This window comes from Lithobates pipiens, unplaced genomic scaffold, assembly GCF_037356315.1.
Source record: "Lithobates pipiens isolate NorthernLeopardFrog02 unplaced genomic scaffold, aLitPip1_a1.2 Scaffold_28, whole genome shotgun sequence".
Lineage (NCBI taxonomy): Eukaryota > Metazoa > Chordata > Amphibia > Anura > Ranidae > Lithobates > Lithobates pipiens.
In genome coordinates, this window is record NW_027507789.1 from 60,078,204 (window position 1) to 60,093,167 (window position 14,964).

Consider the following 14,964-nt stretch of genomic DNA (forward strand, 5'->3'; position numbering starts at 1 on the left):
GACTCTCACACCCCCACACATGGTCCACTATATCCTCCATTTTTGCATCATTTAGCTTGGAGATACTGGGGGGGGGGGGTGCATGTGAGGAGGTCTGAATTGGCTGGGGAGTGCCTTAGCAACAAAGCAAATGGTATAATGCCACCTCTAGGAGGAGTTTTTTTTTGTCAGGCTTTGGAAGGTACAGAAAATGGCCTACACCTATAGCAAGGGCATTCAACTAGTCAAAGCTACTTGTTTTCATCTAACAAAGCTCATTGCCCGCATAGGTAGTTTTTTGGCAAAAGGTGAACTAACCCTTTAGAGCTGAAATTTAGCATTTTTGGGGGATACACCATACACATTATGTGTAGTGATTTGTATTCCATCACCTGCAGGCATCTGCTTCTTGTTAAAAAGTTTCATTCATCAACTCCTTTATAGCTGCTGGATATTGCCCCATGTAACCGTCTCCTGATGCTGTGAGTTAACAGCTGCCGCTGCTAGTCTGTAACAGTTTATCTGTTCACCTACCTACGCCTGCCCTTCCCACCATTCACAAGCCTCGCAATACTATTCTCTCACACTCACATTCTGTGAATGGAGAAGCAGTAGTCAAATAATAGGATTCCTCTGCCCATTTGTAGAGAACACAGTTATACTCTCTGAATGGAAGAGAGGGCGGAAGTGTGGCACGTGAGCAGTGAAACTATTAAAACTTCAACAGTGGCTGTTAACGCTGAGGCTGTGTGTAGTAGAAGAAAAGCATATACAAAAACATATATACAATTTCCTTTAGATTTACCTTTAAGTATGTAGTGCAAGGACCTGCCTGATTGCATACAAAATTGAAAGGGTTTCAGTTTGAACTCATTATATGGTATTTGTAAATCTAAAATTGTACAAGAAAATTGTATAACGTATGGTCTGCCATAAAGAGCCAGCCTGTGATTGGGGTAGTTTTCTTGTGCTCAGGCTTAGCTTTTTTTTTTTTTTTTTTTTTTTTTTACTTGCCCTGAGGCTATGTGCAGGAATGCAACTGCCAATTACATTTGCAAAGACTACCTGGGAGCGGTTCTCCTGCACACATCCTCAGCTGTCATTACATAGGAGTTGGTACGGTGTTGGGAGAAGCTGAGGGCAGCCAAAAAAATAAAATAAAAAAGGATGAAGGAAAGTCGGCACAACCAAAAGCATTCAATTTGTCCTCATATTTTTCCTGCCTCTCAATACTTTAATAAAATAACTGAATTTAAAAATTGAAATTAAACTATACTGTTTTTGGCGCCAGAGTCTTTTTAATGGTTTACACTTTTCTAGATTCAAATGTCCGCATTATACAAGTCTCCACTCTGCAAGATGCATAGTATAGACTTAAGGGAAAGTGAAAACATAGTGAGTGGCGTGATTTCTGCCTTCTTGTAGAGTGGGGTCTATAGTCCGATCATGCAGAAGTAATAGGATTTTTAATAACAGCTTACCTGTAAAATCCTTTTCTTGGAGTACACCACGGGACACAGAGCCTTGTTAATTACTTAATGGGTTGTATAGCTCAACAATAGGTGACTGGACACTGGCACACCCAATGAAGATAGGTCCCCCTCTATATAGTCCCTCCCATAAAGGAGAGTACCTCAGGTTTTGTAGCAAAGCAATAAGGATCCCATAGGGGATCTGTGTCCCTCTGTGTCCTGTGGTGTGCTCCAAGAAAAGCATTTTACAGGTAAGCCATTATTAAAAATCCTATTTTCTTTTTCGTACACCACGGGACACAAAACCTTGTTAATTACTTAATGGGATGTCCCAGAGCAATGCTCAACTTGAGGGGAGGGACACACAAATTTAAAGAAGACTACCATCGGACACGAGGACCTACATTGCTGCCTGCCGTACCTGAGCAGTTGCTTTCAGATAGACCTTTATTGCTCACACTACATCTGGAGAATGCAATCATTTTTCCTCCGCAGACTGCAGGTCTGGAAAAAAGGAAGGCAAGTCAAAACATCTTGATTTAGATGAAAACCCGACACCACCTTAGGGAGAAAGGTGGGGTGAAGATACAACCTTGTCCTTGTGGACAATTAAATAAGGCTCTTTACAAGAGAAAGCTGCCAGTTTAGATACTCTCCTAGCAGAGGAGATAGTGACTAGAAAGGCCAATTTCCGACTCAAAAGGCACAACGGAATATGGTGAATAGGTTCAAAGGGCTGTTTTTGTAAAACAGACAAGACTAAATTCAAATCCCATGGGCACAAAGGAGACTTGACTGGCGGCTGCTAAAAGTGTCTGCAGTGACATATACAGGAGCTGCCATATTAGGAGAAACTGCAAAGCCTGACAGGGGCAATGGCTCATCCTGTGCGGCTGCATTCGGTCCAGCAGGGAAGGATGGAACCAGGCAAGCATGACTAGGACCACCCCCGATCCGGATGGTGACACCATAGTGCCCCTCTTCCCTGCCCCTGAACTCCTATGGGAAGGCATAGTCCTAAGCTACAAAATAAAAAGCAGAGGTACTAGCAGGTGCATCACCTGTGGAGTTAGCCTAGCAATACAAACAATATGCTGCTAATTTGCACAGTATGATGCCAAGTAGGCGTCTTGGTGTGCCTGCATCCAACAAACATGGAGTTGCTTAAGTGCTCCAAGCTGCTGCGTCCCTCTTGTATGCAGAGCTCCGGCATCTGAGGGTTTATTTAAAAAATTCCGCCCTGTGCCTGTGCCGTGACTGGCGTGCACGCCCACAGCAACCACAACCCACCCCCCCGCCAAACTGGCTTCAAAAGCACACCCCCTGTGCACGCGCATAGGGTAATGGCGGCGGGGGCGAGAAGGGGGAGAAAGCGAGATCCCCCCTCCCCCAAAGAGCGCCATGGACCCTGGACTACGAAGGACTTCCCCTATAGAGTTGTGGCAGAGCCTGCAGTGGAGGAAGTGAGCCAATCAATGAACTGGCTGACACTAAGCTTTCATTCCCTGGAGAGCATGGTAAGTAGAACATTGGGTTTGGCTCTTTACTCCGACCAGTGGCGGAAACAGGTAAGACATGCAGCTACTCATAGGAGAAGAGTCCTCAAGATGTTTTCTTAGGATTTTCTCACTTAAAGCGGAGGTCCACCCTAAAGTGGACCTTCCTCTCATCGGAACCCTCCCCCCCTCCAGCACCACAATTGGCACCTTTCAGGGGGGAGGGGGGTGCAGATACCTGTACAGTACAGGTATCTGCACCCACTTCCGGGATAGCCCTCTGCGGAAAGGGGCGTAGATTATGCCCCTTTCCGCAAGTGCCCGCCCCTTTCCGCAAGTGCCCCGCTGCCTGCTGGGAAACACACAGATCCCGGAGGCAGCGGGGACCGTCCTTATTGCGCAGCGCGACTCGCGCATGCGCAGTAGGGAACCGGGAAATGAAGCCGAAAGGCTCCATTTCCTGATTCCCATACCCAAGATGGCGGCGGCAGCACCCGAGAGACGATCTAGAGATCGGCTTCGGGTGCCGACATCGCGGGCGCGCTGGACAGGTAAGTGTCACTATTTTAAAAGTCAGCAGCTGCAGTATTTGTAGCTGCTGGCTTTAAAAAAAAAAAAAAAACGCGGAGTCCCGGCGGACTCCCGCTTTAACTTATCCCAGCCGCAGGAACTGCTGAAGACCAGACAGATCCAATCTTCACCCATCACAGTGGGTAGTGTTGTGCCAACCTTCAGGGTCCTGTGTTCCTATTTAAAGGAGGCCTCTTCCCTGGACCTGTAGAAGACTCTGCCAGAGTATCTTTGCACATTTAATACGCAGCGGACTTAAGGCTGATGATTTTCCTGTACACTGTAAGTGCAACTTATATTTTATTGGAGTCAAATAATAAAAGGTTTTATACTATTGGAGCTTTATTTTCCTTCCATGCAAATGATGTGTATCCTCGAGTTTTAACCACATGGGAGATTTAATGAAGAGATGTGCCTACTAATCCATCTGACGGAAGAGGTGGTTTAAGGAGAGCAGCAAAGATCCATTTCTGATTGGGGGATATATTTACATATACATGCACTTTGTGACCCTCTGTAGTGGGGGGTCATGAACTTCTGGTAAGAAGTAGATCTATACACCTTGGTGGTGGATTGGGCACTATCTACAAGTGGAAGAATTTGTTTCTTTATTTATATTCAAGTTTATTTGAAAGACTTTAATATTCATTCTTATACTGTTCAATAATTGCACAGTGGGGTGTTTATTGCACTGTTTTTTGGATTGTGATTCACGATTATTTTTCATTTTTTATTCATTTTTTTATATTACCCATGTTACTGTTTATGTTAAGTATATGCACGGGAGGTACTATTCCTTACGGCACACTTTGGGTTTAGCGCAGCTTATTTATTTCTAACATTTAATACGTGCCCAAAGTACTGGATCCCAGTCCTACAAGAGAGACATTACAGGCAAAACCTCGCTCTTCCTCGAGTACCATCCGTTTTAGCTTTTGTGGGCTTTTTTGCATAGCTCCTTGACCCCCGGAGGGATCTTTCAATAGAGCTTTCTTCTTAGCACATCTTTAACCGTGACCAACACCTTAGACACTGGCGGAAAAAAAAAAAAAAACTGGGAGGTACTTATGGGAGGGGTTATATAGAGGGAGACTTGTCTTTATTGGGTGTGCCGGTGTCCAATCATCGATTGGTGAGCTATACAACCCATTCATTAACAAGGCTGTGTCAGGTGGTGTACGAAAAATTAACTTTTTTTTTCTGTAGGCAGAGCCTGGCAGGTCGAGTCTTGCATACTCGAACAGGAATAAGTCCCAGTCACAATTGGAGACTCTGTTCCTGTCCGCCAGGGAGTTTTGGGTGTTCCAGTAACTCTTTTTGCCCTCTCAGAGATCAGAGGGAGAAGGAACCATTCATTAACAGTCATGGTAGATGTGTAGACCAATATTGCCCCCAAGACAATAACAGTCAGGTGGTATAACTAGCCATCATCTGCCAGAAAAAGCATAATTCCTCCAAAGACTGATATTTAAAGTGGAGCTCATTTTTTTTGGGGTTGGGTGAGCGGGTACCTAGTTTTGACAGGTGCCCGCTCCCACTTATACTTGGATCACCTAGACAATCCGAGCGGAAGTTCTCCTCTACTCCTGCAGTCTTCTTGGACACATCACAGGTCCCAGAAGATTGCCGAACCATTCAGCAGGCACAGCATACTCCCAACTGTGAAGGCGCAAGCTGTCAGACGGGTGCGCACAGTTGAAATGCTGGTGCCGGGGAGAGGAGAGAGGGAGAAGCGATGGTTGGGGTGACAACAGCAATGGATCTGGGACCGGTGAGTGTTTGTTTATAAAAAGCCAGCAGCTACACTAACAAAAACGACTGGAGCTCCTCTTTAAAGTGGGATGCAGGTTCCCCCCATCCCAAAAACAATTTGAAGACAGCAGATACAAATACTGTAGCTGCTGACTTATTAGGGCAGGCACTTGCCTGTCCCGTAATACAGCAGTGTCCTCACCTGAGCCGATTTCTCAATCGAATATCAATTGAAAAAGGGAAACCGCAAGCCTTCACTGCCGGCTTCCTACTAGGCTTGTGCCAAGCGTGCTGCGTTTTCTGAATGGGACGGTGATCTGAGCCAGAACTGGGAGCAGGTACCTGTCAAAATCAAAAAACCAAACCAAAAAAAAAAAAAGTGGCAAGTGTGGCAGCGGAGGGTAGGGGGGAAGGGCGACAAGCGGACCTACCTCATTGGGGTGGAGCTCAGTTTTAAGTCAAGGTCTCTGTCATTTAAAAGATGAAAGACCTTTCCAGGATATAGTCAGATTTGCCTCATAAGTATTACATGCATCTAAAAGCCACACTGTTTAAAAGAATGCAAAGAATGGACATTATAATACACTCACAAGTTGCTTTCAAGGATGTCAGAGCTTCCGTCGTCGTCCTCGCTCAGTTGGATTGTGTTGGATGCTGGGGTTCGAATAAGGAAAAAAAGGAACGTCCCAACCAAACTAATGACAGTGAGGGCAATAAACAGTGTCCTACGATCTCTGTCTAAATAAAGAAAGAAAAGGCTTTGTTTACAATCAAATCATTAAAAAAAAATTTTTACCCGTTAAATTTCTTTAGATATTGCTGTCAAGACTGGCTGGTGTAGTTGGCTTGATAGCAATGCATGGCCCTTCTTTAGATTTCTAAAATCAGTCCTGTATGCTCAGCAGTATGTTAATACATCGCGTCATGGTCTCTGCCCCTCCCTGTCCCTTACACCCCAGAGAGTTGTCCCCTGCTAGGATCGTTTGGGGTGTAGTTGTATTCCATTGTTTGTGTCTGCCTTGGAAGAAGTGTATAAACCGCCATGTGTCCGGGGGGGGGTTAATTGTGTCTGAGGGATTTTGTTCTGTTGAAAAACATGTGCTGGAAGAAAGGCAGTTGTGCGTTTTTGTCAGTCCTGCAGCCTCCATCCAGGGAGTGGATTACCCTTGGCTGTATGCCATTTTGAGAGTGGATTACCTTTGGCCATGTGCCATCCTGAGTGTGGATTAACCCTGTGATCACTTACGTTGTGAGTAGAGCAAACTTTATTCTTATGTATCCAAGATGGAGCACGGACTACCCCTACTTGCCAGAACTGTTACTTCCTTTGTTTGTGCCGGGGTATATATATTAACCATTACAAGAGAAAAATAAAACCTCAAAAGTCTCAACAAATAGAATATAAAACAAAAAAGGGGAGGAGATGCCGGTTAAGCAAATTCTAACCAAAAGATATTTACAAAAAAACGTGGCTTGCATATAAAAATCCCAAAAATAAATACAGAAAACACACGTGACAATACTATATTAGACTCCACCCGCAAAACTACAAACCAAATACACAAATATTAAACCCACAAAATAATTTATTCATAAAGCAAATAGAAAAAAATAATATAAAACAAACAAGTTTAAAAATTGCTTTGGCCAACGTAAATTATTAAAATAAACAGGCCAGTAACATCAAGAAGAGGAAAAAATTAATAAAAAATACCCTGCTTGCTATGTAGCGAGATGACATCTTAACAGTAAACCCTCAGCGGGGTGTTTGCAGAAGCTCTATTCCTTCTGGACCTTTTAACAAATCAATATATATAGCAGGGTCAAACAAAGCGAGTGTAATTTGTATGCCACATCCCTAAATCTGGTGCATCAAAAAAGTATCTGTAGTAATGTATATAGGAATTTTGAGGCACAACGTTTTAGTGAAATTTGTAATAATTCAAAATTAATTTCTTTTAATGAAGTAAACATAATAAAATACAATCATTTTAAACCACTGCAGTGATTTATAGCAAGTCTCAATGCGTTTCATGGACATGGTCCTCTTCATCAGGAGCTAGCAGACTTGAATTGCTGCCAAATAGAGTGACAAAAATGGTAAGGGTAGGAGGGGGAGAGGGAGGGGGAAGGGGGAGAGGGAGATTCCCCATCTTGGGACCCCTGTGCCATGTAAGGCTGAACTGCGAGGAATAGCTGGATACACATTATTGCAGGCCACAGGGAGGAATTATGGCATGATGTATGACAATGCAATATATTTGTATGACTACTGTATTTAACCACTTCCCACCCGGCCAATGTATATATACGGCGGGTGGGAGCCGCCTGCTCCTGATAGGACGTTCAGGAACGTCATTCAGGAGCAGCGGGATCGCGCGCGCGCGCCCGCGCAGCGGCGCGATCCCGATGTGCTCGTGTCACCCGGACACGGCACATCTCAGATCGGCAGGAGGGCTCTGTGATTGGCCCTCCTGATCACATGACGGCCGTGTCCAATCACGGCCGTCATGTGATGTAAACAAACAGCCGGTTGCTAGGCAATCGGCTCTCCTCTCCTCACACGGAAGTCACCGCTGAGAAGAGGAGAGCAGAACGCTGCAGCCGGCTGATGATCAGTGAGTATGGGCTGCTTTTCACAGCTTTTTACTCACTGATCATCAGTGTAGTGTAAACACACAACACACCACACAGTGAAAACACAGTCCCCACATATGTCCCCAAAACACACATGTCCCCAAAACATACATGTCCCCAAATAATAAAAACACATGTCCCTAATAATAAAAACATGTCCCCCACATATGTCCCACTAAAATCACATGTCCCAATGATTATCTGCACACATATGTACGTGATCACCTGCACACATATGTACATGATCATTTGCGTACATATGTCCGTGATCACACAAACCAATTATTATACACTTAACGGAATTTTTTTTACCAAAAACATGTAGCAGAATACATTTTGGCTTAAATTTATGACAAAATTTGATTTTATTGGATTTCTTTTCAAATAGAAAAAAGAAAATATTGTTTTTTTCCCAAATTTCCGCTTTTTTTGCGCTTATATCGCAAAAAAAAAAAAAACGGAGTCGTGAATAAATAACACCAAAATAAAGCTCTATTTGTGCGAACAAAATGATAACAATTTCATTTGGGTACAGTGTAGCATGACCGCGCAATTGTCACTGAAAGCGCTAGAGCGCTGAAAGCTGAAAATTGGGCTGGGAAGGAAGGGGGTGAAAGTGCCCTGTATTGAAGTGGTTAAGATCAATTTTGTCACAATTTAGATGGCAGCAATTCAAGTTTGCTAGCTCCTGATGAAGAGGACCATGTCCATGAAACGCATTGAGACTTGCTATAAATCACTGCAGTGGTTTAAAATGACCGTTTCATAATAGTATTTTATTATACATTTACGTCTTTAAAATAAAATAAATAAATTATTACAAATTTTACTAAAATGATGCGAGTCAAAGATCTTGTATTGAAAATGCCCCATATGGGGTTCTGTATCAAATACCGAACTCCATGCAGGTGATTTTGGGGGCCCCTGGAGCATCAAAATAGAAATGGCAACAAAAAATGACCACATTTTGGAAACAAAACACCAAGGAATTTTCTAAGACAAACTAATTCTTTAGGAAATGCCATTTTTGCCACAGGTTTTTTTGAAAATTTGGAAAGAAAATGAGCGAGACCTAAAACCCAGAGAGCACCTTAAGACTTTTGTGCGTTTACATTAGTTTTGGGTAAAATAATGGAAGAGTGGCCTAATTTTATAAAGCTTGTCGAATTCAGGGTGATCTTGGGGAGTGCGCAGGGACTGGACATTGAAGTGTAGAAATTGTATATCTGGGTGGTCAAATAGTCCTATATTTAATGCAGGGCCAAGAGACACTTTCAATTCTTTAACTGACGGGTTTCCACTCAAATGGAACTAGAATTTTTCATATTGCATTGATCCTGTACCCAGCCATGTGATCTGATGTGTATAGGGAACACCGCAACCACCGGGCTCACGCTCTAGGAGCCGCTGATTTCGGATGGTGTACAGGTACAATTCGCATGCATTGGCAAAACTTCCATTGGTTTAGATGCACAATTTACCCTCACCTACTGCTCAGCTTACACATCTAATTTTGGTTGTCCCCCCCATTCTGTCTTGGTGTCAATGGTAAACTGAACACAGAGGCGGCTCTAGGCTTTGTGAGGCCTTAGGCAAAAAAACTTAGACATGAGGCCCCACTGATGCCCTTAAAATACACAGCAAGCGTTCCCAGATTGAGATCCTCGTGCGGTGGATGGGAGAAGTGACGTGCGTGGACGCAACATCACTCCTCATTGACTGGCAGGCAGAACATCAGCTGTAGCTGTATGGCTGAAATCGCATTACACAGAAATCACATGCGATTTGCACTGCAGTTTGGTACAAATCACATTCGATGTTGGACATCGCTGCAGTGTGAACTAGCACCAAGTCTGAAATCTTCATCTCTAATCATTTGTGCACGTTGCAGCTGTGAATAGGGCCCTGCAGGCAGTATAAGACCCCTTTCACACTGAGGCATTTTTCAGGTGCTTTTGGGCTAAAAAAAGCGCCTGTAAAATGGCTCTCCTGCAGTCTCAGTGTGAAAGCCCGAGTGCTGGGCTTTCACACTGAGGTGCTGCGCTGCAAAAGTCCTGCAAGCAATATCTTTGGAGTGGTGAAGGAGCGGTGTATACACCACTCCTCCACTGCTTCTGCCCATGAAAACGAATGGGCAGCACCGCCGAAACGCCAGCAAAGTCCTGCTGCAGCCCTTTTTTGGCTGCTAGTGGGGGTTAAAAGCGCCTAGCTGGCGGCTGAAAACCTCTGCAAAAATGGCGGTAAATCGCCGCCAAAAATAGCGGCGCTTTACCACCGATGCCCCAGTGTGAAAACACCCTTAGGGCCAAAGAAGAACAGGGTGGGCAGTTCCTATAGATGGCAGTAGGTAATGACCGACCCTCTTACCATACCTGGGGATAGAGCAACAATGATTCCTCTGATCAGGAGTTAGCTCATTCTGGGTTGCTTGTGGCGATTCTGCTGGTTAGCACCCAGATGTGTATTCTGGAAATAACTTCATGCCTTTCTTCAAAAGGGATGGTGCTAGGCTGTATGGCTTCCCCTGGTGGTGCAGTGCAGTGGGATTCTCTTTCTCTCTCTGGAGTCATGGGTGTACTTCCCCAAAAGCTCTCCTGAGCTCCTGGCTCTCTCCCTCCTCTCCAGCTGGGCATGCTGGGGGCTGCAGTATCTTCAGGTGGAGTTGCAATATCCAGACCTCGGGACTACATTTCCCACAATTCTCCATAGCTAGCACAGCTCCAGACTACAATGGTGAGAGGTGGGGGAGAGCGAGCTTGGCCAGCTCATGCCCCTATGGCATCAGGTGGGGAGGTTTTCCACCTTTTATTGGCTGGGGGGGGGGGGGGGGGGGGTGGAGTTGCAGGCGGCTGTGTCCCACCACTCACGCTGAGTGAAGAGGCTGCTATTGCATGTCGGCAATCTTCTGGCTTGTGATGGCATTGGTCCCCGAGGAGGTGCTGTGTGCCAGAATCTGGTAGTGTGCATTTGATTGGCTGCTTTTCAGACACTTTAAAAAGGAAGTGAATGATGGTTGGTCTCTATTTTATGGTGGGTATGTATAGTAGTGTAAACAAGCAGTGTTCAGATCCTTAACCAAAACAACTGTGGAGACATGCACTTACAAAATGTAAAAACCATGTGTATATGCAAAAAGTGCATCTTGGTGGGGGGGGTGGAAGCAGGAGGAGAATATAGAACTACAATTTTATGCATTTTGAAAATGTATCTAAAGGCAAGCATTTTGCTGATCATTTGTGCAGGAAGTCTTGCCTACATGCACAGCCATAATAGAAAAACCATTTGGTCTTTACAAAAAAACACTAACAAAAATGTTAATCCTTTAGGTTCAGTCCACAAAAAAAAAAAAAAAAAAGTGGAATTTTAGTTAAAAGGCAGCAGCGCCTGGCTTCCTCTGTCTTGGATACACCAACAGTGAGATCTCTCTGCCACAATTCCTGACTCTGCTCCTGTGTTCCAGCACAAAAAAAATAAAATTAAAACTTACTCAAACACTGGACACCTTTTAAATGGTTATTGGGTTGGCTGTGAAAGCAGCTTTCATTACAGCCTGTTAGTAAGACAAGGTAACCACTGTTGCAGGAACCCTTATTACCCAATTAGAATTGATTTTCATTATCCTCACTGTGCTAAACTGATGAAAGACGAAATCGGATAGGTTGCTATGGTAGCTGCTGTTTTCAAATCATCACCGCTCTCTCTGCATTGGCTGCAAGTTGCTTAATGCCAATTTTTCTTCCTTGTTCTGCTTTGAAGATAGTTTCCAAACTATCAGTAAAACAAGAAATGTACAAAACATCGGCTTTATCTTGTGGTGATCTTAAAACTGCAAGTCAGAACACATTATCCCTTATAAACATAACAAGGACAGGAAATTAGAACAAAATGCATGTAGAAAATAATCATGCATTAGGTTTAACTTTGCAACATCAACTAGAAAAGCAGCAACTGAAATATAATCAGCCTCTGCAGGCATCATCTTAACTTTCCCTTCCTTCCGAGCTTACACAAAGTCTAGTCTGAATATATATTTTAAGTAAAAAGCAAAAATAAATAAAATTATATCATAAAGTGCCCATTCACAACTATACATTTTACTGTGTTACTGCTATGCCTGGGCAACAGTTAGCTATTTTGCCATTCCTTTTAGCAATACGCAGGGCAGAACTTAGGGTGGGGTGGTGGGGGCCCCTGGGCTTGAGTCACTTTCGGGCCCTACCTTCTATACATTACTTTAAATAGAACAAAATGATACATACACAAGCCATGTATTAGAGCTACACAATTCAGGATAAACTGAGAATAAAAATAGAGATCACGAGTCTGAACAAACAAAGAAACAAAATTACATAATTTATGTTAATTGCTGAAGTCTATTAAAATGTTAAATGAATCTGAAAATGAAGATTTTTTTTCCCCACAAAATTCTCATTGTAATAGGTTATTTCTCTCACATAGCATGTGTATACCACAAATGACACCCCAAAATACATTCTGCTACTCCTCCTGAGTATTATATTACGATACCATATGTGTGGGACTTTCACAGCCTAGCCACGTAGAGAGGCCCAACATGCAGGGAGCACCATCAGGCGTTCTTGGAGCATAAATTACACATCTAACTTGTTGACTACCTATTACACTTTTGAAGGCCCTGGAGCACCAGGACAATGACATGCGACACTGACGACAGATGGCACTGATGACACGTGACACTGATGAAAGATGGCACTAATATGTGGAACCGACACGTGGCACCAATACGTAGCACTGACAGATGGCACTAATAAGTGGCACTGATGCCACCAATACGTGACACTGACAGATGACACGTGACACTGAGCACTTTATTTACCCCCCCTTTTTTTTTTACCTGGACGCTGCAGCCGTTCGCTCTCGCTCCTCACACACTGTGTGTGAGGAGGGAGAGCCAGCGATGAGAGATGATCTCATATGTTTACATATGAGATCACCTCCCATTGGACACTGCGATCGAGTTCTAAATGGCCGCTGTGATTGTCCATTTAGCACGTCAACGGGACACGGACAACACAGAACTTCCCCAATGCGCGGTGGCACGGTAAACAGAGACGTCCTCCCGGCAATTGGAGTCCACACTGCAGCCATCTTTCGGCTATAGCACGGACGCTTAGTGTATAAAATGTAAACAGGCGGGACCCATGGGCTTCAGCTCAAGCCTAATGGTAAGTCCGGCCCTGTCAAAATGGCTAGGTATGGAGGAACATTTTTCTTATGCCTACGATAAAGTGCTTGGGCTTAAGTGACCAATCCATGGGCCCAAACATTTCTGTGGGGAAGGGAAAGCCGCCATTATCTCTGCGCAAGTTCCAACACTAAACAACTTGGAGCTTTCACAGGGTTTTTGGCTCAGGGCTCTGAAAGACAAAATAGAACAGCAGAGGAATGCAGAAAAAAGGGAAGAATCATAAAATGGCCTGTCCAAAGAATTGGTACTTTTCCTTGACCAAGTAAGGTGACAAATAATGCACCATCAATAAAAACCACCAGACTGACTACTGCATGCATATGATATACCACATCTGCTTCTGGTGGACATTCATCCCATTTGGCTCCTTGGAATATATCACTGCATACTATAGCCCTATTTGGAACACAATACAATATATGTATTAATCCCTTGCACAGAACCATCTTGGAATTAAGTGTACTAAAACTTAACAACTATAGGCTTTCAGTCTGCTAGATTACATTTCCTACAACTTTTTTGCAATTTACATATGCGATACGGAATAATTTCAGCAATACTGCTTATTAAACCTATAATAGTCTATCATATGTATTATTTATGAGGCATTGTGGCACCAGCCTGTTACTGTAATAACTCCTTGGCCAAAGATTTTTTACTGGTTGGGGAGCTGAGCTGGAAATTATCTTAGGTTTGTTTTGCATGTGTTGCCCTTCCACGTGCTCCTTGCTGTTATAGGTGGGGGCAGGGGCCATTCGTTTGTTTTAATGTATATGAATAAATAGGAGATTTTGGTTACCTTATTTGACATGTCGTATACAATTTGTTGAACCTGGAGGGGTAGTAGTCTGGTGGTTATTGATGGGGCATAAATGCTAGTGTTGTATAGATGGCTCCCTCTCTAGTACCACTATTAGCATTATCAGTATCATCAAAATGTGTGTTTTTTTTTGTTTAATGATATTTAACTTACTCATTAAGACCTGGTTGAGAAGAAAGTAGTTTTAAGTCCATCTTGTAATGTGTCCAATTCTTTTTAACTAGTCAGAATGCTGAAAAGCACATATGCAAGTTTCTGATTAGAAAAACACAACACACACTACAAACCATGTGTCATGAAGGCACCCTGTAATTATTATTTGTGGAATATTTGAATCCAATAATCAAACATTAATATACAAACTCGAAAAAAAAATTTTTTATATCTTCCAGGCACAGGAATTCAGATACAGGCGGGGCATTCAAAAGCAGTCCGACTGAGGATCGGACACCAACAGGCTCACAAAAATTAAAACGACAGGCTGCTTGCAGCTCAATACCTGAACAACCTTAAATGCAAAGCGGTCAACAATAGAGGTGTGAACATCCGCTTTCCAGAACTTGGAGAACAAGTGAACAGAAGACCAGGTAGGCAGCATGTACAAATCAAACAGTAGCCTGATCCCAAAAAGCCCAGAAAGCATTCATAGATCTAGTAAATAGAATGTGCCTTGATAAGGGATTGGGTTCCACAATTTCCTAAGACCATAAAATGTAATTATGGTTCATCATTCACGAGGACCAGTAGGGATGACCAAGCCAATTTTACAAATGGAAGCAGTGGCTGTGAGGTAAACTCAGGAGAGAGATCTCTTGATGTACTGGAGCAACAGAGGCCTGGAGGAACAAGGTCTTAATTGAGGCGAGAGGCAGAAAGATGGAAGGAAGGTCCTGGCCTCAACATCACCTTATCCTTCTGCAAGACCAGAAAGGGTTATTTACAGAATAACGTAAAGCTGCCCAGCTGTCCTAGTAAAGCGATAGGTCTTGGTGCTTATCCCACACAGCCTAC

At 43.5% G+C, this 14,964-nt stretch overlaps 1 protein-coding gene across 1 annotated transcript in view; it reads right to left on the bottom strand.

Annotated features, from left to right (window-relative positions):
• The window catches only part of MFSD11 (major facilitator superfamily domain containing 11), a 93,316-nt gene that overhangs the window by 36,322 nt on the left and 42,030 nt on the right, over nucleotides 1-14,964 (bottom strand). Inside the window, exon 8 of the mRNA XM_077459279.1 lies at nucleotides 5,860-6,007. Coding sequence (XP_077315405.1) covers nucleotides 5,860-6,007 — 148 coding nt within the window. The remainder of the gene's footprint in view (nucleotides 1-5,859; nucleotides 6,008-14,964) is intronic.